Source organism: Podarcis cretensis (assembly GCF_951804945.1).
Source record: "Podarcis cretensis genome assembly, chromosome: 4".
Lineage (NCBI taxonomy): Eukaryota > Metazoa > Chordata > Lepidosauria > Squamata > Lacertidae > Podarcis > Podarcis cretensis.
In genome coordinates this window covers 22860948-22887164 of record NC_137173.1, presented here as the reverse complement: position 1 = coordinate 22887164, position 26217 = coordinate 22860948, and the positions used below count along the sequence as shown (strand labels likewise).

Sequence of the window (26217 nt, the reverse complement as noted above, 5' to 3'; positions counted from 1 at the left end):
TGTCAGTTTGCATTTCTTGGTACAGAAAGTATTAGTTTGAAGTGTAGAGATCTTTCTTATTCTAATTGATTCAAGAGGCATATGGAAGCTTCTCTGTGTGGTACAAGCTGGTGCAAGCTGGAAGTTTCCTAGCTGACAAGGAAGTTTCTATTCTGCCTAAAAACAAGCTGAAGGTTCCTAATGTTTGGATTATTCCTTCAGAGAAGCTGAGTACAGCTAGTTTAAACTGATTCTCTTATCTCCCTCTGTCAATGTTAATGCTGACTATAATAATAAGGTCAGAAGGAGCCTGGGTTTCACTTTCTCTTTCCTTCTGGTGTGGTGTTCTGTATATAGTGTTAAGGTTTTAGTCTTATTGTAAGTTATTGTAAATTTAAGTTAAGTCTGCTGCAACTGAATTTCTTATGGACAACGTCAATACTGAAAATGTAGGTATTTGTGGCCATTATGCTCATGTGCCTTCAGCTCTGCTGGATGAAATATTAATTGCCTCTGGTCTATTTGGGGGGGAATCCTGCAACGTGCTAATTTTTTGTTACTCTGCTAACTGTATGTTGGAATGTGCTCTGGATCAATAAATGAGCAGACTTCTTGACACTCAATATGGCATCAGACTGCTGATGTGGACGCTCTAATTTTGAACAGACGTTGCAGCTAACAGTGGCAATTGTATACATGTCTAAATTTAAAGGTAAAGGTACCCCTGCCCGTACGGGCCAGTCTTGACAGACTCTGGGGTTGTGCGCCCATCTCACTTAAGAGGCCAGGGGCCAGCGCTGTCCGGAGACACTTCCGGGTCACGTGGCCAGCGTGACATTGCTGCTCTGGTGAGCCAGAGCCGCACACGGAAACGCCGTTTACCTTCCCGCTGGTAAGCGGTCCCTATTTATCTACTTGCACCCGGAGGTGCTTTCGAACTGCTAGGTTGGCAGGCGCTGGGACCGAGCAGCGGGAGCGCACCCCGCCGCAGGGATTCGAACCGCCGACCTTTCGATCGGCAAGCCCTAGGCGCTGAGGCTTTAACCCACAGCGCCACCTGCGTCCCCTGAGTATACATGTCTACTCAGAAGTAAATTCCACTGCATTCAGTTGGTCTTACTCCCAGGCAAGTGGGTATAGGATTGCAGCTGAAATAAAAAATGTAAGGTCTTATATATATAATAAATTTTCATAAATGTACCAATCTAGCAGGGACATAGATATGGGGACCACATGTCTGGAGCAGCACAGGAAGACCGCCCTGAAACCATTTTGACTCCCAAACTGACCAAATGTTTGCTCTGCAAGGAGGGCGGGGGGGGGGGGGCAGGAATAAACAAATCACCATCCCAAAGGAATAGCCAGACTACCAGGAAAGGCAATCACATAAGGCATTATCAGATAACCTGGCAGACAGGAAAAACTACAACATTCAAATTTCTGTTGTAGACCACCTTTTCTGTGATGTAGGTATGATGTTTGTGCGGGGTGGTCTTGGGTTACACCCCTTCTGTGATATATGTATGATGTATGGAGGGGTGGTCTTGAGCTCCAGGGCAGGGAATTTAAAATGTCTATATAAGGGCAGGCACACCTTGGTTCTGGGTCCTCCTCCTTTCCTGCGTGTGAGGGGAGCACCCTGTTGCAACAGTTCAATAAAGATCAGGTTTACTAGCTGCTTTGCTTCTCAATATTATCTGGTTGGCCTGTTATTTTCTCTGACCGATGGAGAACCTACAAAGGACTCTATAAAGGCTCTTGTGTTCCCCATAAAGGTAAAGGTAAAGGTACCCCTGCCCATACGGGCCAGTCTTGACAGACTCTGGGGTTGTGCGCCCATCTCACTCAAGAGGCCAGGGGCCAGCGCTGTCCGGAGACACTTCCGAGTCACGTGGCCAGCGTGACATCGCTGCTCTGGCGAGCCAGAGCCGCACACGGAAACGCCGTTTACCTTCCCACTGGTAAGCGGTCCCTATTTATCTACTTGCACCCGGAGGTGCTTTCGAACTGCTAGGTTGGCAGGCGCTGGGACCGAGCAGCGGGAGCGCACCCCGCCGCAGGGATTCGAACCGCCGACCTTTCGATCGGCAAGCCCTAGGCGCTGAGGCTTTAACCCACAGCGCCACCTGCGTCCCTGTGTTCCCCATAAGGGAAGATTTTTGTTTATTACATAGCCTACGCCATTGCAGTCAGTACTTTTCAGATAATATCCCAAGTATACTTTCCTAGGTGTAAGCCCCAGTGAACACCAGTTAGATAGAGAGCTAGTGTGGAGTAGTGGTTAGAGTGTTGGTCAAGGACCTGGGAAATCAGAGTTTGAATCCCCACTTAGCCTGGAAGTTCACTGGGTGACCCTGGGGGCCAGTCACTTACCGGTACTCTCAGCCTAATCTACTTCACACAATTGTTGTGGGGATTAAATGAGAAGGGAATTATATATGACATCCTGAGCTGTTTGGGGAAAAGGTGAACTATAAATGTAATAAATAAATAAACACAGCAGGATTTACGGAGTAGACTATACCATCAGAAATTATGCTGGATAAATACAGCAGGAAGTGTGAGCGCGGTCTTATGATTCCCAGCTGAATGCTTCAGTGCAACTTCAGAAATAAAAACTAGTAAATTATGTTTGAGAGACCATGCTGCATAAATTGCTCTACAGTGTTTAACATCCTCATCACCCACAACCTGTGCAGTGTTTGAACTTCGTATTGAGAATTGTAAATGCATCCCGGTCTTTTGAGCCATAGCATTCTATAACAATGCAAACTGCATCTTTCTTCCCCACCCCCTTGAAAATGATTGGTGATGGTATGAATTCTTCTGGTGTTTAAACCTGAATCAGAGAAGTATCTCTTGAATATATTTACCTAATTCCACTCGCATACAACTGACAGGAGATGCCACGCAAAGAATGCCACACAAGGCAACTTACACCAAAAGCTTCAATGTGGAAATAAATCAATACTCCTGCACATGGATATATGTGTGTGCATGAGTATTCCTGGGAAAGCTGGATGAGGTAGGTGATAGGAAGCATGCAGGGGCAAAACATCTCTTCTAAGCATTTCAGGGACTGCCTGTGCAAGATCATTGGTCCATGTAGTCCAGTGCCAGTTACTTTTGACTGCAGCATCTCAGGGGTGGGTGTGGAAATATTTTCCAAGCTAGCTTCGAAAGAACATGTAACTACAGACTGAACTTAAGGCAGGCCTAATGCAAAAGCTGTACTCTTTCCCCTAAGTATGGCACTACTGACTGCTGAGTTCCTCTGATCCAAGTGTGATTCACAAGGCATGCTCTTAGAAACTACAAAGGTATAACTACAACACTTTTTCTGCCAGTAGACAGATGGTCAGAGTTTTTCCTTTAGACTGGCTTCTGGTCCCTCTAGCTTGACCAGTTTTTCCTGCTGTGCTTTGTGCTCTTTCCAAATGTGGCTGAGACAGAGCAGGAGGAAAATATCAGTGTTTCCTAAGAGCAAGGCTTCAAACTGACTCCTCGTACTTCCTGTGGCAACTCTTTACTGCCCCTATGGCAATGTTTGCAGTGACCATGCTTTCTTGTCTGTGCCTGCAGACTTTTCAATAATGCACATGTCAGTTGTGTATTGCACTAGAAATCAAATCCTTGGGATATACAGTACTTGCATGCCAAGATGACAGGCTGGCCACATAAGGTTGATCAAAGGTGAAATTATACAATGAAAGCACAGCAACGTGAATACAAATTTAAATCAAAAGTCTCCAGTTTTGTTTCAGTTCATCCTCTGTATTTAATTAGTGAAGGGATTGGTCATGGCTGGATGACTTTCTCGTACTTTGGATACCACCGGTTCACACAAGAGGAATGTATGTCTAATTAGTTTGTTGGTTGTGATCCTTTTATGGGCTTATTTGCAAGGCCGGCTGAAAGGAACTTCTTATACTTGGAATTATGTATTTACCCATTAGGCAAATTAAGTGGTTTATTTACACAGTTGGCAACAGAGAAAACTATTTTGTATCTAAGCCACCAGTAGTTACATAGATTGTTGAGAGAAAATATGTTGTTGTAAACAGTGTTTTTTCCATGCACTTTTAAAGATTCAGAAATATATTGATGTTTATAACATTTTTTTCATTGCTACAGGAATATCAAAAGTGATGGCGCAAGTGTATTCTTTTTACTTCCTATACATTTATTACATGAGCAAAAGAATGCAATAGAAGAGTACATGGCACTGATGCAAAGCCCATATGTGCTACGATTTGCACAGGGCTTACCTGTGTGTATAAGTTGTCCCATACATGCATGGAGCTTCCCCACTATTTCAGTCTATGGAGAGGCCCTGGTGGGAAGGAAAACTCGATGTTTGCAGCAAAGTCGCACAAGAGATGACAGAACAAGGCAACACTCTTCAACAGGCCGTTTCCCAGAAATAAGGCCAAGTGAATCAAACCTGGGATTCATCAGGCATACAGTACAGTCCATAGTTTTATTTTAACCTCTTTTCAAAATGTGATGTCTTAAAAGCTTGTATGTAATAAAAACAGTAATAAGAGCACTGTAGAAAACACCTTGCTGCTAAGCATTTTTTTCTGTGATTGATAAATATCTATATATATTGTTCCCTCGAGTTATAATGAAAGCAGTGGTTTTCAAGTGAAAGAGGAGGCCACTCAAAAATAAGCAAATGGGTTCTGTGAAGTCAGGGGATCCCCTAGGTATGCAGAAATGCACAGGTTTGGTTTTTTTAAAAAAAAGACATAAAAAAACCTAATAACATCCTGGCAGGTATCCATGATGTTACAAGATGTTGACGTCAGCTGGCAGTGGGGAAGAGTGTAAAGAAACCAGTTGATCAGACTGTCTTCCAGTCAAATCTATGGCTGAGAGCAGTTTGAGATAGTCACAGGTCGGCTGAAAAGCAAATAAAAGGGTGGAAAGAAGGCAAAGGAAGATAGGGAATAGACTTGTTTAAGCCTATGCACACATTAGTGGCTGAAAACACAAGAGAGCTTGTTTTCCCCACTGAATTTTATTTACATTTGCACCCATCATGCACTTTAGAAAGGAGGCAGGGATGTCTTTATCTGATGCATGTTAAATGTTTGGCTTCCCCACCAATTCCAAATTCCTATATCATCCGTCATCCGTGCGTGTGCAATGGCAGACTCAAATGTACACACGCCAGAGCTTAACAGCAAAGTGAATGTGGTTTCAGTTTTCCATTCGGATCAAATCCAGTTTGAGGGAAAACACACCAAACAGCAGCATTGCTCAAGAAATGGCAGGGCAGATATGCATTGTGGCTGAGGTTTCGAAAGCCAGCAGTGAGAGCACACTGGATGCAGAATAAATGTGTCCCTGGCAACTTATAGTGAGAAAAGTGCCAAATAAATATAATCTATAAATATTTCCTGGAGGAAGGAAATTAGGAGGGATGCCTCTCCCACCTTCTGGACTCTCACTGCTTCTGCTTTAGTTATGAAATACTCAGCTTTGTGGCTGGTAGCATTGTTGCATATATTACAGCAGGGGAAGAATCTTGTGGATATGTTTAGGGGTTGCCCAGTATTGCTTCCCCAGTTTTGCAATCACCCGCCCCCCTCCTTGAGGGTTGGGCAGCAGTACAAAGCTCTTGAGGGGTGAGAATACACTGCACAATTTTTTGGAAATCGTATCACGTCCAGCCCAAGCAAACTGATTCACTGTGAAATATAAAGCTCCCTATTATATGATACAAATAAGCAAAACATTTACCGGTAACTTCCGTTCTGTGATTTGGAAAGGCCACTACGATCACAAACAGAGTTCATGATCCCATGTAGGCTTATGCAACGTGATCAAAGCATCAAGGACCTCCTCGAAAAAATACACGAGGAACCAGAGGATTGTTGCAGAACTGCACTTTTGCTGCAGATAATTCATGTAATTTGCATATCATTTTCATGCACAGAGTGGTCGCCAAACCTCAGGGTGATATGCCGCACTTCTCATGACAAAAACCCATTGTTTCAACATTCTGAAAAACTAGCAACAAAGGCTGAAGAAACCTGAGACTGCTTTTTTTTTTTTTAAAAAAAGAAATCTTTGAGATATACTTCAAAAAACCACAAGTGGAAAACAAAGCATCCCAACTTTTTTTTTCAACCTGCCTCTTTGTTTTCATTGTCTTTGCCATCCCATATTTAATTACCAGAAATGTACTTTGATTTTTAATCAAAAGCTGTGAGTCTCAGGATCTTCATAGGAGCGTGCAGGCCACACATAAGTATTGTAGGGGTTGTAAGCAACTCAGTGGATATTGCTTACCCCTGATCTAATGCATCTTCATATATAATATTTTGTATAACCGGGCCTTGTTCTCCAGACACCTGATATACTATGCTTCTTTGGCATGCAAGCGATTTAGCAAGGGCACTGGTCTCCGAGTGAGGTAGCCTCCTCTGAGGAATGTACAACATTTGGAACAAAGCCACTTTTTACCCCTTCCCACCCCTCTTGCATCGAAATGTCTCCTTTTTTCACAAGTTCGTATATGTCTTTAGTGAGAACGGTGAAGGATTCTTCAACATTCGTGGCGTCTTTGGCTGATGTTTCTATGTACTTCATGCCACAGGCGGATGCCAGTTCCTCAGCTTCCTCTCTCGTAACCTGGCGCTGCGTCTCCAAGTCGCATTTGTGTCCCACCAGGATAAACACAATCTGGAAAGGGTGCACATGCATCTTAGCTTCTTGAAGCCAATCGTACACATGCTCAAAAGAAGACCGATTAGTGATGTCAAACACCAGCAAGCCTCCTACCGAATTTCGGTAATAAGAACGTGTGATTGACCTGCAAAATAAAAGGGGAGAAACATGCTCAATAGGAAAGAACGTTCCAGCTTGTCTGCGTTTACTTCTTTAAAGACAGGAGTATCTTTGTGAGCTGGAGAAGATCTTAGAACAATATGAAATCCTGGCATTTTAAAAAAGACAAATTAGAAGAATTGCTCTAATTTGGTAGCGGTGGTCAGTCTTTTTTTTTTGCAATTATTCTACAAATTATGTGAAGAGAAAATACAGAGGCATCTGATGTGAGCTATGGTGCATATCTAACTTTCCCTTACCCTCCTCCCCAGCAATCACCAATAGTTTTTAAGCTAGAACACCCACACACTACAATTCCCAACAAATTATGGTTCCCAGGACTATTTGGGGGGGGATGCCATGTGCTTTAAATGTATGCTGTGAATGTGACCAAAGGATGCAACAGAAGCAGGATTGCAAGCCTAATTCTCTGCAATTGTCAAGCCAGCTCACTGTATAGGATGTGGGTGGCGCTGTGGTCTAAACCACTGAACCTCTTGGGCTTGCCGATCAGAAGGTCAGCAGTTCGAATCCCCATGACGGAGTGAGCTCCCGTTGCTCTGTCCCAGCTCCTGCCAACCTAGCAGTTCGAAAGCACACCAGTGCAAGTAGATAAATAGGTACCGCTGTGGCGGGAAGGTAAATGGCATTTCTGTGCGCTTTGGCTTCCATCACGGTGTTCTGTTCACCAGAAGCAGTTCAGTCATGCTGGCCACATGACCCGGAAAGCAGCCTGTGGACAAATACCGGTTTCCTCAGCCTGAAAGCGAGATGAGTGCCGCAACCCCATAGTTGCCTTTGACTGGCCTAAACCGTCCAGGGGTCCTTTACCTTTATGTATTTAGATAAGGTTTCTTTTCCACCTTTCAATGGAATGGCAGTAGACAGTCTCGTGGGACAAAGTTATGGAGCTGCCCCTCTTCCCACCAGCACTTGGTTGGGGCTGAGCAGGGCAGTGGTTTGACCAGGGCTGGGTAGGTGCACTGGTAGACCGAGCCACTCTGGGACTCCCATCAGTGTATGACCTTGCAGTTGCCCTACCCCTGGTCCCATCAAGGTTGCCAGCATAGGGAGGTTGGCTCCACAGGTCTGCCCACCACACTGGTTACTAATACATCTGAACAGTCCTCAAGGTCACTTGTTAAGAGACTGTGATCACACACACATCCACACGCAAACCCCAAATCCATGTAATCCACCAGTCTTAGTCACCTGGCTGATGGAAGGGACCAAAGTAAGTCTGTTCCCCTGAACCTCTGAAGTCCCATAACAACCTGCAGGTGAAACCAACTGTTGTTTCTGGCAGGGGGGTGGGGAGCAAGCCCCCCTGCATCTGCTGCTCCTCTGGCCGATGGATGGGGCCAAACTGGTCTCTCTTTTACCACGATGCTCATCCCGGAAGGCAGAAAGCACAACCTCCAAGTAAAGCTTGGTCCATTGCTTGGGAGCTATTCACTGAAACAAATGAGCCTGTCCAGTATTTTCTTGCTTAATATGAACTTTGATTGTAAATTGCTATGTCCTGTTAAAATACTGCACACTGCTGAGAAAGTGGAAAGAATATAATTAGCTGTCTATTTTTTAAAAACAACTTTATTACAGTGGTACCTTGGTTCTTGAACGGAATACGTTCCGGGAGTCTGTTCGACTTCCAAAACTGTTCGAAAACCAAGGTGCAGCTTAGATCAGGAGCTTCCTGCACTCAAGTGGAAGCCGCGTTGGACATCCGGCTTCCAAAAAACGTTCACAAACCAGAACACTTACTTCCGGGTTTGCAGCGTTCGGGAGCTGATTTGTTCGGCAACTAAGCCGTTCAAGAACCAAGTTATGACTGTATTCATATCAGAATTTGCAGGTGTCCAGTAAAATGTGCCCTCATACATGATCATGCAGAAGAATTGAGCTGTATGATCAGGTCCTAAGAGTGCATCTATATCAGATGGTTTTCTTGAGTATATTCTAAGTAGGGCACCCTGCCAGAGAGAATCATTGATTAGAATTGCAATCCTATGTACTCTTACTAAGTCCTATCTAAGCCCGCAATAGGATGTGTTTCTGAGCAGTTGTGCCTAGGATTACGCTGCGTTTTGTGTCAAGCAATTTGGTACTTCTTAGCTGACAGATGATGGAAAACACCTGATAAAGGGGGCTACGGTCCACAAAAGCTTATGCTATAATAAATTTGTTAGCCTTTAAGGTGCCACAAGGCTCTGCTGATGTTCCCTGCAATGTTTCTTTATGATGTGTGAGATGTGGCTAAGAATATGCTTGAAACATAAGCTGTGCCTCATTTGCCCTAATCGACTAACTTCTGCTGTGCTGAGGATTCCTCAGGTACTGACATAGATTTTCAAGCTTTTGGATGAAATCCAAAAGGCCACTTTAGGCATCCAGCAGCATTTTTATCTCTCCCCCACAACCCCAGAGCAGAAGATTTCCTGTGCTGTATCACATACCATTTCTGAATTTCCTCCAAGGTTCCAAAGCGTTTCCTGTGCAGGACTGAGGTGCTGATGTTTGAGAAAAGCAAGTATCCAAACTCACTCTGGGGGTGCCAAGAGCATTCTTTGGCATAGTTCGCTTGACCATGGCCTACTTGCAGAACTGTAAGAACTAGGAATTATCTTCTTGTTTTTTAAAGGGATTGTGAGGGTTTGTAGGATGCTGAAATGAACTTCTGTGTTTGCATGTCCAAGCAGGCAGATGTTACAGAGTTCCTAAGACCTATGGTATAAAAAGGCAAAGGGACCCCTGACCATTAGGTCCAGTCGTGGCCGACTCTGGGGTTGCGGCGCTCATCTCGCTTTATTGGCCGAGGGAGCCGGCGTACAGCTTCCGGGTCATGTGGCCAGCATGACTAAGCTGCTTCTGGTTAACCAGAGCAGCGCACGGAGACGCCGTTTACCTTCCCGCCGGAGCGGTACCTATTTATCTACTTGCACTTTGACGTGCTTTCGAACCTATGGTATAGTGGAGAGCAAATGCAGCAGACTGCAGCTCAGAGCAGGAGGGATGGTGTTATCTGGAGGAGCATCATGGTAACCAACAAATTGCCTTGCTGTGGCAACTGAATGAGGTGATGATGAGGCTTTCAAGTTTCTTTGCAACAGATTACCATAGAAGTCAGAGGATGGTGATAATAATCATCATCATCGTCATCATCATCATCATCAAACAGTGGGTGGGGGCCTCTTTAATGGGATTCCCATGTCAAGCTAGCAATTTAAATGGCAAACTCTTCATTGCAAGACTGCTTGCTTTTGTAATTAAAAGGCAAAGGTTGCAGTTCAGCCAACTGAAGGTATTTTGTCAATGTTCAGTGAGTTTTACATATTGAACCTATGCAGTCAGAAGTTAAGCACCACTGATTTCAATAAACTTTACACCCTAGAAACTATGTATAGGATTGCTGCAGTTATGTAGATTCTAATAAAGTGGGTATTATGCTATGTACTGCTGCTCTTCAGTGTGTGCATATAAAATGATGTCTCAAAATGGGTGCCTGAATATTTTTTTGACTTTCCTTTAAAATGTGGCTGTAGTGGCTGTGATGAGGAGCTCCTGAACTTCTAAATTTACCACCAAACCATTGCCTGGGACTGTACCATTTTATAGTTCAGATGGGGAACTGCACGTCTGAATGTAGTGTCCTTGCCACAGAAAACTAACATTGGGTAGAAGGTTCTAGTCTAATGTTCTGCCTGAGCTGCTAGCTTTCTGCATTAGAGGAGTCAAGTCAAGTCTCACTTACTGTTTAACCCAAAGTTCATTGCAGCACAAGCTATCAAATGGGTAAACAAGCAAACAAGAATGAATAATGGTTTATTTTTATCTGGAGGATACACTGAAAAACAACCCGCTATCTGCAGTCTCAATTTGTATAATCCTAGGAATTGTCCTGTTTGACTTATTTTCACATGTAGATCAGCTGCAAGAAGCTGAGAGTATTTGAATGTGCAAACTTCCAATGTACTGTTTGACTGATCAAGTATGCATATAATTTTCCTTAGCAGATGTTGAATGTTATACACAATAATTATAATAATGGTCTACGTGATAATTTCAATAAGACTAAATTTGTCATAAACCAACTGCTAAAGGCTAGTTAATGAAGCAAAAACAGTTTGGAGCCACATTTCTTCCAACATGTCTCTCTGACTGGTAAATTAGAAAGCAAACAACACATCTATATGGTTCATTTCAATATAGATCGACCTTGAGCATTGTTATGTTAAATTACTAGCTTACAATCTAGTACAATATATGAAGTCTATACTGGCCTCTCATTTTATTTACTTTGACTTGGATACAGACGTAGGCTGCAGTCCTAACCACACTTACCAATAGGCTGGCGGGGGCTTGTAGGCCAACAGATTTATTGTGACATGAGCCTTCACAGTCTAGAATCCACTTCATCAGCTGCATGAAGTGTTGTTGGCAATTGGCAGAGGAGAAATGAAGCCAAATGGCAATGAAGTACAAAAAGTACGGTCTGAGCCCATTGAATGTAAAGATTAAGATAAGCAAAGTGCGTGTTCATAACAGCAATGGTTGTTGATAACACAACCATCCCAACTTTGCTATGTTAACTAGCACACCTAGCGGAACAGAAAACCAAGGTTTGCCTTGGCAAACAGAATCAAACTGCCCGATTATTCACACAGAAGATGGGGAAAAGTGGAGTCAAACTGGCCCGCAGAAGCAATTCTGCAAAGGAAGCACACCGAAATTTAGGAGCTGGAATCAGCAGTTCATTTTAACAAGAGTTTGGGAAGCAAGGCAAAGACGCATCCTCCGACTGGGATTTCTTACCCATCCACCTTTCTGGGGGATGGTTGCCCTTGAGTAGTGAAGAAAATATATTCTACTCCTATTCTTATTGCTTCACATATCCAAGAGCTAGGACTTGCTTATAGGCATGAGTCTCATGAGGCCTTTAAAAAAAACCAAAAACAGCAACAGCAACAAACCTAGGCCTTTTTCAAACTAAGTTTCAGTCTGAATATTATTCTGCTGCTGCGTTTTTATGCTTGCATTATTGTCCTGCTGCTCTGTTGCTGTTATTTTCTTGCTTGATTTTAGTAGTTTCACATCACTTTTATTCTTTGTTAGCTGTCCTAACAAAGCAGCAACACTTGAAGTGCAGGCCTGGGGAACCAATCCAAAATACAGTGGTACCTCGGGTTACATACGCTTCAGGTTACATACGCTTCAGGTTACATACGCTTCAGGTTACAGACTCCGCTAAGCCAGAAATAGTACCTCAGGTTAAGAACTTTGCTTCAGGATGAGAACAGAAATTGTGCTCCGGTGGCGCGGCAGCAGCAGGAGGCCCCATTAGCTAAAGTGGTGCTTCAGGTTAAGAACAGTTTCAGGTTAAGAACGGACCTCCAGAATGAATTAAGTTCTTAACCCGAGGTACCACCTTACTGTACAAGAATCAGACCAAATGTCTATCGAGTCCAGCTTCCTGTTTGCTAGAGGGGCCTACTTAGATGCCCAGGGAAGCCCACATGGAGGAACTGAGTTAATCTATGGAATTCCCTTCTGCAAGGGATAGTGATTGGCCACCAACTTAAATGGCTTTAAAAGAGGATTGGACAGATTTATAGGTGATTCGTGCAATGGCTATGTTTTACCATCACTGTTGGGGGCATCATGTATCTGAATACACATTGCTGGGAATCACAAATAGGGAGAAAACTGTTGCATGCTGGTCCTGCTTGTGGGCTTAATAATAAAGTTGTTGTTGTTGTTGTTGTTGTTGTTGTTGTTGTTGTTGTTGTTACTGCCAGTAGGCTCTTCTTATGCTCTTAATGAGGACAATATTCCTTTCCTCCTGTTGTTGCCCAGAGAGGCTTTCTGACTCTGATCCTGGAGTTAGTAAACAGCTATTATGATTAATAGCCCTTATCCACCATGAATTTGTCTATTCTCCCTTTAAAGCTGTCCAGTGGCACTGAGTTCCCCAAGTTAACTATGCACTTTGTTTGGTCCACCCTGAAGCCAAATTTGATGGTTCTTATTGTGAGAAAGAGAATGAAACAAACAAACAAACAAACAAAGCCTCCCTGAAAATAAGCCTTGGGAAGAAAGAGGCCTTGAATGACGGAGGCGCTGGGTGGTTGTGGACACAGGAATGGTTGTCGGAATACAACAGTGACTAATTTCATAGGGGGCTGCCCCATTAGCCTGTTGGAACAAATACAGAAGACTTCCTTGGAGACAAGCAGATTTTGGGGGGTGGCAAAAGCTTTTGTGGTTTAGAACTTGCTTCATGGGATGCGGAAAAGAGATGAGGCCCAAATGTCCTGAAATGTGAGAGGCCCCATTGTTGACATTTCTTCCTCTCTAGTGCGTATGCCCACGTGTGTCTTATCTATATCCCCACTGAGAACCACATTTCATGCACCCGATGATGAAGTCAACACTGGTCCACCAAAGCTTGATGCCACACTCAACTGTTTAGGTGCCACAAAGCAGACAAACTGCATAGTGCCTGTAGGTGACCAAGTTATTTAAGCACCTGAGGCAGAAAACCCCACAAGCCTCTTTCCCTAGGGGTAGAAACACAGCCATCCTAAGTTAAATACTGCCTTCAAATGATCCCCCAAATCTGCCGCCTGAGGTGACAGTCTCACTGTGCCAAATGTTAGGGCCAGCCTTGGGGACTCTGCTCTTCTGCAAACCTAATTACACTGGTGTTGCTAGAGATCTGAATCAGCACATTCAAAGAAGCCTTTATCAACATGATGCCCTTCAGATTTTTTTCCTGACTACAACTCCCAACATCCCTGACCAATGACCAAACTGGTCGCGGCTGATGGAAGTTGTAGTCCAAAAACTGGGAAGACAGCAGGTTGGCTAAGGATGAATGCAAGAAGTTAACTACCTTCAAGGGGTTAACACGCACGAACACGCCCTGAGCGGGAAAGGCGGGTGGGGTTGATCCACGGAGCGGCTGATCTGCAGGGAAGGGGAGGCACTCTGCATATACTCAGAAGCCTCTTGTCAGCGTAGGGGGGGGGGAGAGATTCCGGAGACACCCCTTGGTTAAACAACATGCATATTACTCGGGAGGAGGGCGGGAAGGGGCGCCTGCTATACCTGAATCTTTCCTGGCCCGCCGTGTCCCAGAGCTGCAGCTTGATCCTCTTGCCCGGCTCGATCTCCACCAGGCGGGAGAAGAAATCCACCCCGACGGTGGGATCCGAGTGCATGGGCCCCGGGAAGCGGCCCTCGGTGAAGCGGTGCAAAAGGCACGACTTGCCTACCGTCGAGTCGCCCAGCACGATCAGGCGGAACTGGTAGATCCAGATGGCTGCGTCCATGGCGCTCTCCCCGGAGGAGGAGCAGGCGGCCGGGTGGGCTCCTCCGCCGCCGTCCTCGGCCTTGTTGGGGCGCCTCCTCGGGCGGTGCCTGCACCGAGCTCCCACGGCCCCTATCCCAGGCATTGGCGCAGCAGGAAGGGAGGGACGCGCGGAGGAAGGGAAGCACGGAGGGCGGGACGGAGGCGCCTCTGGTCCGAGCGCGGGGACTCGACGAGCAGCGCGGGAAGGAGAAGGGAGCCGCGGGCCGAGGCTCTCCCCGCCTGAAAGGCGGATCTGGGTAGGGAAAGGGATGGCGGTCGGGTCTGGGGGGAAATGGAGCTGCCTTTGCTTACCTCCTGGCCTGCTAACGGAGAGGGGAAAGCGGAGGAGCCCAGACGGGGGGCGACGGAGCAGGGAGAGGATTCCAGGCCAGCGAATGGCGCGCCTTTGTTCCCTTCGATTGGGCGGTGGGTGGGCTTATTTTTTCCAGTTTCCCCCCAGTGGTGGCAGTGCTGGAGGAGGAGGAGGAGGAGGAGGAGGAGGGCGGGGACTGCCCACTGCTTTGCTGCCACTGGGATGGGAAGAGAAGGAGGCTTTTAAACCGTCGGGTGGGCGTGGATTGGCAGCTTGGCTCCGCTTCTGCGCGAGGGGCTGCCGGGGCTCGGCGTCGGTTTCCCCTTTTTGCTCCCAGGCTCCCTTTCTGAAATGGAGGGGACCCGGCAAGCCCCTTTCGCCTCGTGTCACCGGTCCGTCGCTTCTCCCCCGGGAAAAAAGCACTCTGCACGTGCCCAGAGAGGCGCGTCGATGTTCCCAGGCTTGGCACTGGAAACGGGTTCTTTGGCTCTTTGGGGAGGGTTTAAGTCAGGACAATGCTTCTGGTTATGTCGGAGCGACCAGGCAGGGCTCCTGCTTTAGAAGGAGGTACGAAACAGGCTTAGCGGTTTCACATCACCGCATGGTGGCAAAAAACCAAAGCGAATGTGAAGATACCACCGAGGGTATGCTTTAAAAGGGAGCTAGAATCAAATCCTGGCTCACTGACAGGTACACCTGTCCGGCGGGTTTGCAAAACGCTTGCTTGTTTCATTGGCATGTCCGATTTGTCGGCGTATATTTTAAAATACATTACCTGGAAGATATGTATGAAGAAGTAAACATTGGTCCATCAAACCCACGACTTTCTATCCTGACTGTCAGCACCTCCCACTCCAAGGAAGTATTTACCCATCACTTTATTAAACCATGAAACTCTTTCCCACCAAATGTGATGAAGGGGACCACCTTAGATGGCTTTGAAAAAGGGATTAAAAGAAAGTTTGGAAGAATAAGCCTCTTGATGGCTACAAGTTGTTATAGTGACTATATATTACCTCCAGGATCAGAGGTTGCCTAAGTGCATCGTGGGCAGATGCTAACAAAGCAAATAGCTCTGTGCGACGTAAGCATGTGAACAAAACCACACGCTACAGAGAAGGCAAATTTCTCAAGCTAAAATGCACCTCCGCCACACCAAGGGCAATCAAACAGATGGTTGCCTGGTTCCTCTTGCTGTCTTAGGAGTTAGATAGCATTTTTACACAGGTGTATGCACACTACAAAATCATCGTTATGGATATTTTTAAGGTGGGTTGCTGCGGAATGAGATTTTTGAGCTCACTGGCAAATCGGGCTGGTTGGCCGGCCATTGGCAAGGACAGCTTCTATTCAAAGGCTCTTGGGCTTTGCTAAGTGGAATAATGTTTGGCTTGGCACTGGCTGATGAGTGGCACTCCAACAGAGGGTTGGAAATGGAATAGATCTCTCAGTGGTGCAGTATAAGGCAGCAGGATCTTGACATAATGATCATGTGGGTGGGTTGGTCTTTAGATGGAAAAATGCATTACTCCATTGAATGCAAAATGTGAGATGAGCTGCTCCGTGTAGGGGACCCCCTTGCTGAGGAGCCTTGGGCCTCTGCGTCCAAGTCCCGACCCCGAAAGTGGCTCTTCTTCCTTGTTAAATAGACTGAGGATCTCCCGTGGCAAGCAGGAGTTTAGAATAAGGGAGCTGTCCGTTCAGCACCCTTTCGAAACGGAGCACCCAGAGACCTGAGTGCTATATAAAAGTGTTTCCCAACCTTGGGTCTCCACCTATTTCTGGACTCCAACTCCCATCATCCCTAGCTAGCAAGATCAGTGGTCAGGGGTGATGGGAATTGTAGTCCAAAAACAGTTGAAGACCCAAGGTTGGGAAACACTGCTATATAATACCAGCAGCAGCAGCAGCAACAAAACACATAGTTTGAAAACTGGAACCAGCTTGTCAAAACACCCCTCTTTAAATAAAACTTATGGAAAACCGAAGTGAAAGCAAATGTTTAACCTGGTGCCCTCCAGATGCTCTTGGAAAACAACTCCTATTGTATCTCAGGGCACTGGAGAGCAAAGTTGGTTAGAGCACGGTGCTGATAATGCCAAGGTTGCAGGTTTGATTCCCATATGGGACAGCTGCATAGGTTGGACTAGGTGATCCTGAAGGCCCTTCCAACTCCATGATTCTATTATTCACTATATTGTTTCCAATGTTATTTAACATCTACATGAACCCACTGGGAGGGAACCTTAACAGTTTGGGAGCAAGGTGTCATCCGAACTCCGATGATACCTAACTCGTATTTTTCTGTAGCATCTGAATTGGGAACAGCTGGTACAGTTGTAGGCTGGATGAAGGCTAGAAAACCAAGGCTGAATCCTGGCAAGATGGAAGCTTGTGTGTGATAGTGGCTCCTGGATCTGGGACGTCAGTAAGTTACCTGCCCTGGATGGGGTCACACTTTTCCTGAAGGAGCATGGGCATAGTTTGGGGGTGATCCTGGCTCCAACTCTGTCACCAGAGACACGGGTGTCTTTGATGAATGGGAGTACCTTTTTCCTACTTGGTTGGTAAGGCACCCACGGCTGTTCCTAGATCAGGATAGCTTGACCACAGTTGCCCATGCTCCTCACTGCTGGATTCCTGCAAATGTCCTTTATGTGGAGCTACCCTTTGGGTTGGTCTGCAGGTGCAGAACACAGTGGCTTGGTTGCTTGTGAGAGCGAGCTACTGCCGGCATAAAACACCCTGCTTGCTGGATTTCCACAGGCTGCCAGTCCGGTACTGGGACAAGTCCAAAGTGTTGATGCTAACATATAAGTCCCCTATGCAGCTCAGGATCAGGTTACCTGAGAACATAGCCTGGGGTGATCCCGGACACAGCTTAGGACCTGGATAGGGCACATAGCTTTTTGGCTTGTGCAGACAGGAAGGGAAAGCAGACGTCAGAGTGGAACTGCAGTGCAACGTGTGTGCCAAATTGAGAGTATGGGGGAAATCAATGCACTTGGGAGAAATCACTCGCAGGCAAAATGGGGCATAGGGGAAATCCAGTGCCAGCACCACACTTTGTGTGGCTCTGCCCAGAAGAGTTCTGCTGTTGTCTGCTCTGTAAGAAATGTGAGAGACCAACAGAAACCCAGCTGATAACACATGTGTGACTGGTAGGGAACATTCAAGCTAAATGAATGAATGTATCTGGAGAAGACTGTGCATTTTTGGTTGATTGGTCATCATCTACCCTTCAGCTGATTGATCAATTAGTCTCACATTTGCACGTGATTGTATCTCGGTGTAGGGGGATTTTCAAGACAGCAAAGAAAGTGTAAAATGATTTACGATTTCATTAACAAAATTACCGCTGGTTCTTAGATGGACGCACCGTTTGTCATATTCCATTTTTGCTCCAAATATTGTCTTCATTTCCTATTACAGGAATGAATCAGAATCAAAGTAGCTTTAGGAACAAGTGGTGTGCTGTCAAGGAGGGACATTGAACTTCAGCTTCAATAATAAAATGTGGATCCTGGAACCCCTTTCTTTGGCCTTCAGGACTCTTCTCAGATGAGCTTCCTCTCTCCAGGCCACACCCCTCAATGGCCCTGGGCTGCTGCCCTGAGCTCCTTTGGAGGAGGAAAGGCAGGATGTGAAGTTAATGAATAAATAACTTAAAACAGATTAATCAACTAATGCCTTAGGCCGCCATCTCAACAGGATGCAGTTCAGTGCTATACATCGGGGTGGGCAATGTTTTTGAAGGCTGCATGCCCTCCAGATAATCTGTCATGAGTTGCATTCCAAAGTCTGAGAGAAAAAGTGTTCTGTATTAATGAATCCAGAGTAAAGACCAGCTTGCTTCAGTTTTCACCAAAGCTATCTCAGATGAGAATTCCCAACCTGAGAAGTCAGTCCCCCTGTGTTTGCTGGGATCTTAACTATACAGAGGATTTTTTAAACAACAACAAGTACAACAGTTCAATACAGCTACTGTTCTGGAAAACAAAGTAATTTATGGCTTTAGTTTGCTACACACACAGTAGAAGCCTACTAATTTGTTCTCCGACAGCTGGGAGGTGGGTGGAACTTCTTTTCTCTAAGCCATGCAACCTGGAAAAGATTTAAATCAACAACAACAAAAATTGTTTCCAACAAATAAAATGCTGCTCATTTCAGCTTGGAAGCTACAACGAAAGGGGAACAGGGTGCATTTAAAAGCCGGAGGAAATAAAGAAGAAATGAACATGAATTCTGATAGAATGGAAGACGAGGGCAGCTTCAAGAGGTGTTGAAAGTTTCACAACATGAGGCTGAGGCTGCATGCAGTTGGTTGCTGATCTGTGATATATGCACTCGCTTATAAATGAGTCCCACTGAAGTCAGGAAAAAAAGGCACACAGCTGGTCCATCTAGTTCAGCATTGCCTACTCTGTCTGGCAGTGGCTCTCCAGGGTTTCAAACAGTGGACATTTCTAGCCCCAGCTGGCAATGCCAGGGGAAAAAATTGGACCTTCTGTGTGCAAGGCTGATGCTTTGCTACTGAGCTTTGGTCCTTCCCAATTTCTGAGATAACGTGACTTACCGTATTTTTTGCTCTATAAGACTCACTTTTTCCCTCCTAAAAAATAAGGGGAAATGTGTGTGCATCTTATGGAGCGAATGCAGGCTGTGCAGCTTTCACTGCGCAGCGATCCCTCTTGCTGTTCTGGCTTCTGAGATTCAGAATATTTTTTTTCTTGTTTTCCTCCTCCAAAAACTAGGTGTGTCTTGTGGTCTGGTGCGTCTTATAGAGCGAAAAATACGGTACTTCTGAGTACATAGAACTGCCTTATACCAATGGGCTACCTATCTCAGTACTCAGAGAGTGTCTGCTCTCAGTGTCAGTGTGTTCCAGGGCTTCAGACAGGAGGAATCTTACCAGGAGATGCTGGTGCCTGAATCTGGGAGCACCTTCCAGCAAAGCACATCCTGTATCACTCAGCTTTGGCCATACTAATTCTATTGGTATGTCTTTGAGTAGGCATTCATAAGTTCATGCTACAAATCTCTGCACAGACACCCTTGGGAATGGGGTTGGTGGGGAGCATGTGCCTTTGCTGGCATCTGTTTGTGGCTTCCTAGGAATGCCCTCCACCCATCCGCTGAGAACCACAGTGCTCCAAATCTTGCACAGATGCTGGTGAACTCCAGAAATTCGAGTAAGCTAAATGAACAGACTCTACAGCATGTTGGGCTGTTAGAATTCCTTGGCTTCTCTACAATATTTATTCTTCAGCGTGGTAGATTTCTCTCTTTTCCTTAAATACAGAGCTGTATTTTCAAAGCCAAATTCCCTTCCTTCATATCTGCTTTCAAAATATTCCCCACAGGCGTATTCCGCAACACATCATTGATGCAGTTATAACGCCTTAGTCGCGGGTTGATACTGGACCATCTACACATTGTTCTGCTTTATTAGTTGTTTCTGTGATGCTTCCCCAGTGTTAGTGTGTTGTTGTCATCTGGAGGGACACTTTTGTCTATGGTGTAGCAAACATGGCGGGGGGGGGGGGGGCCACACACAAAAAAAACCCTCACGGAACATTTGCTGTATGAGAAGTTACAGGATTTCAGCAGGAAGCTATAAGACATGTATCAACTGAAAATGAAGCAGCATGTCCAGCCCAAAACATTTGCAGGCACAAAAAGTATTGAAAGTGGGATTGTGTATAATCATGCTGATATCACATTGAGCACAAATGATCATGAATGGAGGGGCCCTAAGTTCAGGTTGAAACTTTTGCAGGCTCAAGTAGTATTGATAGCAGGAGCTCATAGAACCACCTGATTCCATGAGCACATTTCTAAGTTTCACAGCTGTGCAAAAATCCAATCTCACCTGCTGAATTGATGCTTGGTTAAGCAAAACCTCTGTTTAGATTTCCCATGCATTCAATAAGCTCTGATTCAGCAGATTGAGATCAGACTTTTGCAAAGCACATCCACGTAACAATGAGAAAAGCTCTTGTACACCGGGGGAATTATCTGCACACAATGTGATTAAAATACAGGTCAAGCGAAAGTGTGGACGAGCCCTTACTTGGTTTATCAAAGATAGGCCAAACATTGAAAGGAGAATGAGAAAAAAACCAGAGCTGTGTTTGAACTGGTTGCTGTGAACAAGTGGCCTCTAGCGGTAGCAATGAATACTTGCAAGATATAACTAATTAGCAGAGGCTTTTGTGTTGATGGTGAAATCATACCTTATATCTTCCTCTCTGCTCCTTGTCTCAATGTTCAAATGTTATTTTTATGGTAGCACCTTTATTTGAACTGATGACCTATCATAGTTATCTATTATAGTTTATTACAGATATGAAATAAGACGTTCTCTTCTGAGGCAAAGCTGGTGGCGACCTGCAAAACAGCTTTTTCTATGGTGGTGTGAGGCATTCCACCTTTAGGTTATCTTCCACTTTTTATGTCTTCTGCTAGCATAGCAGTTGAAACATATTTCTTTTGAAACAAGCTTTTGATTCTGTTGCTGCTTAATGTATTGCTAGTGCTACACATCCGGGGGTTTTCTCTTTCTTTTCTTTTTGCTGCTGTTTCAGATTTGTATATTTGTGTTTTTAAATGATTATAATCATTGTTTTAGCTTGCACTGTATTTGTATTTCACTTTCAGAAACTTGTTTGTGGAACGAGTACATATATATATATATATAGAGAGAGAGAGATGGAGCTTATAAATTTTATAAACAGTCTTCTATGCTCTTAATTGCCAGACTGCCCTCCTGGATAACTGCTGCAAAGATGCATACTTGCCACTATTATCAATGCTTTTTAAAAATCCAAGTTAGATTACTGCAATGAGTTGTACATGGGGCAGCTCTTGAAGACAGTCCAGAGACTTTGATTGGTGGTTATCCAGAACTTCCATTCTAAACATATAGGTCCTTTCTAAGTCCTGTTTTAAAAGATCTGCATTGGTGTTGTTATGTACTGAAGTTCTCACCCTGGGCCAGCAGGGGGATACTGTAGATAGTTTTCACTCAGGTCCACATATGCAAATAAGGGATTGAAAGTGACGTTCAGTGATTGGATAGTTACAAAAAATGGTTACTGTTGCGTTGTAGTGGAGCTCTATATAAGCAGGCTGGGTGAACCCTTGAGTTCAGTTCTGTTCTGCCTGTGAATAAACAAGAGCTGGTTGAAGAATCACTGTGTCGTCTGATATGTTCACCCACAACGTAACAGGTGTCCTGTGTGTTTCTGGGCTCATATCAATGTGACCTAATTTTTTAAAACCCTAAACAGCTTGGGAAACAGGGAACTGTCTTTTCCCATATGCACTTATCCCAAATCCAAGTTCAGATGAGATGGCTAGCAACTGGAGGGAGGGCCTTTTCAGTGATGGCACCCTGCTTACGGATTGTGATAAGTGAAAGAGGCACCAGCTCTTTCATCCTTTCATTATCCAGCCTTTTTATTTCTCCAAAGCATGTGGCATTTAATCATTGTTTTATTGCTTTATTGTTTACTGGTTTGTCACCCATAGCAACTTACAAAAGATGGAACCCACAATTGTTTCTCAGTATAAGCTACAACAAACGTTCGAATATTTATAATTACAATTATTATGATTACATGCAGCCTAGAAGTGCTTTAAGCAGACAAAATAAATAATGATGCTTGTATTTGTTTGTGCAAAACAGCTAAGAAACCTGGAAACAGGTGTAAGTACCTGTAAGTACCTGGAAGAAGAACATGGAGTGGAAACGATGGGGGAAACCGCCCAGTCAAATTTAGTAAGATTTTGCTGAAAACCCATTGCACACATCAAAGATTTCAGGGTTATTGCTAATTCCAGTAATGGCTGGCAGGGTGTGGGGGATTGGAAGTGCAATTTGGCTTGGTGCCCAGACTAAATGCAGCCTCTTCCAAGCTGCTTTTCCTACCAGCGATATTTAAGGCCAAGTGACAAATGTTAATGAAAAGAAATTGCAATATATTTCTATACCAATCAAGCATCTTAAATATAAATTCAGGACCACGTTTCCTGGAATCAGACAGAACAAAGTTAGAAAGTACATGTTGTGTGTTGCATTTTAATGCTCAGGGAAAGAGTGGGAGGGCGTTGGGGAAAACCTTCATATATTCATTCCACGTAGTGGTATTTCTTCGCAGAAAAACAAGAAGGCTGCATGGTCTTTTGTAAGGAAAACAACAATGGCCCTGAGCCTTCTCCTCAGAGCAGTTTCCCAAACCTCTGAATAAAAACTGGAGGCACAACTCTTGCACATGAAATGGCTTACTTTTAGAGCCTCATACCTGTAGCACAAGTTGCTTAGCCCAGTATAATCTGCTCTCTCCAGCAGAAGCTTTCCAGGGTTGGGTGAACCCTTGTGCATTGCCAAAAAAGGAATGAAAGAGAAAATGCGTCAACAAATAAAGAGGACGACTAAGGACACTGATTTGCATAGCATTTGCTTATGCCCATGTACACGTATAGCTGCAAATCTAGAAATAATTATACTATAATTTAAATAGAAATAAAATAGATCTTACTATGGGTTTGGTAGACTGTGGCCAGATTACCTGTCCAGGTGTCAGCTGCTGCTGAGCAATTGCAAATCTCCTGCTCTCCCTTCCGGCAGTTCTTTGCCTTTAAATGGAACTTGGGCTGACCAGCCCTTCAAACACAGGACATCTGAAATAGACACTGTCTTCTGTAAGCAGGAAAATGACAATCCTGTTCCAGGGTTTGGGGCGGAGGTCTTCCCATCACCTTCTACCTGTCTTCTTCCACCTGAACTTCCCAGCTGGAACCTACAATTTGGGTCTGAAGCAGAAGTAGCATTTAGCAGAATTTTACGCAACGAAGCTTTTGTGGGCCCAAGGAACGCATAGCAATTCATTCAAATGAGGTTAATTGTATTGTAGTTTTTTTTTAATAGCTGGGCAAAGAAGAAATGAATGTAGCTGGCAACTTAAAAGCCAGAGGAGAGGTTTGTCTCCCAAATTCTGTTATAATCAATGGGATACTATTTACATAAAAATAAGTAGGCGATACAAGTCATAAGGGTTTGCATGAATTTATAGAGTACGTCCCGCTTTTATTCATAAAAAGTGGGTGGTGTTGTAGCAGGAAAAGTGGAGATAGCCCTGGTACCCACTTAATTTAAGCTTTAAATAATGCAAATGAGAACTGGTTATCCAGCCATTGCAGAGACTGGAATTTATGTTTCCAAAAAGCAGAAATGCTTAATGGAACCCCAATCGTCTCAGTTTTTTTCCATCTTTACCCACTGTACACCCTTACCTTCAATAATGAGAAAAAACCATATGGCTGAGCTGACATGCATCAAAATGCAAAGTAAGGTTTGGTTCCCTGAATGTTCTCGCGTTTTGCATTTGTACTGAGGCTCCATCTGGTGAACGAATGTAGTTCGTTCAAAAGGACTTTGTGTTCTGCCTCTGCTCTTTACACTTCTTTCCTGTCTGCAATGGGATGCAATGTAGATTTTGGAATGTTTTAATCTTTTTACTTTTAGGATCTTAAGTTTTTGTGTGTTTCCATCCGCTTGTTATGATTTACCATAAAATCTTAACTAAAATGAAATTATTATGATTGTTACAGTATTATGATTATTATAAAGAAGAACCCAAAATCTTGAACACTATTTTGTGGAATTTTGTTTGGCCTAGAAAAGGCATTGGCTTTGTCATATGAATGATGAAGTTTTTCTTATGGGCAAAAAACTACTTTTCCTTTTCGTGTCACAAGAATCATCATAATGTAAGAATGGGGGTTAATGGGATCAGGATGATTGAGTGTGTTCCTTAATAATCCCTGACACAGAGCACTTGCAGACTGTTAGGGTAGGATTCGCTTACATTCCACCAAATTTTGGCTGTGCAAACGATTTGGTGCTCTTGTGTAACAAACAAGGAGAGCCAATGCAGGGTAGGATAGTGGCTAAAGGGTCAGAGTAGGACCTGGGAGCCCAGGTTTCTAGTCCACACTTGACCACAAAGCTCACTGGGTGACCTTGAGCCAGCCACAGTCTCTCAGCCTAACCCACCTAAGTTAACTGGCGGAGCAAGGGGGAAAGCGCACTGCCCCCAGCACCACGGTCCCAGGGAGATGCCATCGCGGCTACCTCCCCCGCGCTGGGCGCCACGCCCCAGGACATGCGCCACACCCCTGCAGGCAGTGTGTCATGCCCCTGGGATGTACGCCACACCCCTGCGGGCGGCATGACATGCCCACGGGACACGCACCACACACCCCGGGACGCACGCCAGTCACGCCCCCGCCTACTCTCTGCTCCCAGTGGCGGAGCATGAAGCTCCACCACTGCCTAAGTTACCTTACAGGGTTGTGAGGATTAAATGGAAGGAAGAGAAATATATACAGTGGACACTCGGGTTGCGAACGATATCTGTGCGGGATACACGTTCGCAACCCGCGCGTGCGCAGATGCTTCTGCACATGCGCAAAGCGTGATATAGCGCATGTGCGACCGCTGAAATCTGGAAGTAACCCGTTCTGATACTTCCGGGTTTTGGCGGGTGCGTAACCTGAAAAAACGCAACCTGAAGCGGCTGTAACCTGAGGTATGACTGTATATGCTACCTTGAGTTCCTTGAAGGAAAGTTGGGATATAGAATAATAATAAAAAACAAAAAAAACCTGCTTGCCTCCTGAAATAGAACTTTATGACAGGAAAATGCACTGTAAAGCATGGAGTGGCAGCAAAAGAGTTGGCAGGTACCTTCGGTTAGAGAGCAGAGTGATCAGGGGCCCCTAGTTAAAGCAATACATAAATAAAATAGGAGATACAGCCCAGGATCTTACCAAGGATGCTGGTCCAACAATCTGCAGATGCCAACAAGAACGCGCCTATAAAACTTCCCTGTTCTCACACTAAGGACCAGAGCCCAAATTTCCCCTTTTAATTAGCTGGTTTTAATTAATTAATCAACACATTGTAACTCTCTACTGTGTGCAGCGCATCATTTCTTTACACAGCAACAGCCTCTCTTCTGAGGACTTAAGAACCAAGAAGGTATTTGCTCTAGGGTTAAACTTAGACTAGAAAAACAACAACAACATAACTGCCTAGGATAGGATATCAGAAGTTAAACATTCAACAACTGTGCACAGACTACACGGGTTTGCATTTATGCTCCTGTCAAGGTATACCTTCCCTGAGATTGTAATAATTACTTATTTTTATATAAAAAAAGAAATATTCCGTCTTCCTTCAAGACAGGTAGCTGAATATCACTGGATCCCATACATCCAGTGCTTTACCAACTACACTGGCTCCTGGTGGAGTACAGGGTCAGGTTTAAGGTGCTGGTTTTGACCTTTAAAGCCCTATGTGACCTAGGACATACGTACCTACGGGATCGCCTCTCCTGGTATGCCCCGTGGAGGACCTTAAGGTCCACAAATGACAACATTTTGGAGGTCCCAAGTCACAAGGTGGTTAGATTGGTCTCAACTAGGGCCAGGGCCTTTTCAGTACTGGCTCCAACTTGGTGGAACGCTCTGTCACAAGAGACTAGGGCCCTGCAGGACTTGACATCTTTCTGCAGGGCCTGCAAGGCAGAGCTGTTCCATCTGGCCTTTGGTTTGGACTCAGTCTGACCCTTATGTTTCCCTCCCCTTATGCTTTTGATCTATGGGCTACTTTTAAAATGAGGCTACATTTTAAATTGCATTTTAACCTGTATTTTAAATCCCCCCCCTT

General features: G+C 44.8%; 2 protein-coding genes and 1 long non-coding RNA gene across 3 annotated transcripts in view; 1 reads left to right on the top strand and 2 right to left on the bottom strand.

Moving 5' to 3' along the window:
- The window catches only part of ALKBH8 (alkB homolog 8, tRNA methyltransferase), a gene marked incomplete at its 5' end in the record, with an annotated part of 258458 nt that overhangs the window by 28997 nt on the left and 203244 nt on the right, over window positions 1–26217 (top strand). The gene's annotated exons all lie outside the window — the stretch shown is intronic.
- Window positions 4570–14394, bottom strand: RAB39A (RAB39A, member RAS oncogene family). Its single transcript, XM_079974165.1, has 2 exons — window positions 13924–14394; window positions 4570–6802 (listed from the first exon to the last, which is right to left on the bottom strand). Exons 1-2 carry the CDS (start codon window positions 14268–14270, stop codon window positions 6376–6378), a joined length of 774 nt encoding a protein of 257 aa, XP_079830291.1. The 5' UTR covers window positions 14271–14394; the 3' UTR covers window positions 4570–6375.
- LOC307215221 lies at window positions 18438–21606 on the bottom strand. The gene is made up of 2 exons (XR_013838399.1): window positions 19277–21606; window positions 18438–19051 (listed from the first exon to the last, which is right to left on the bottom strand). It is a non-coding gene; the product is annotated as an uncharacterized lncRNA (long non-coding RNA).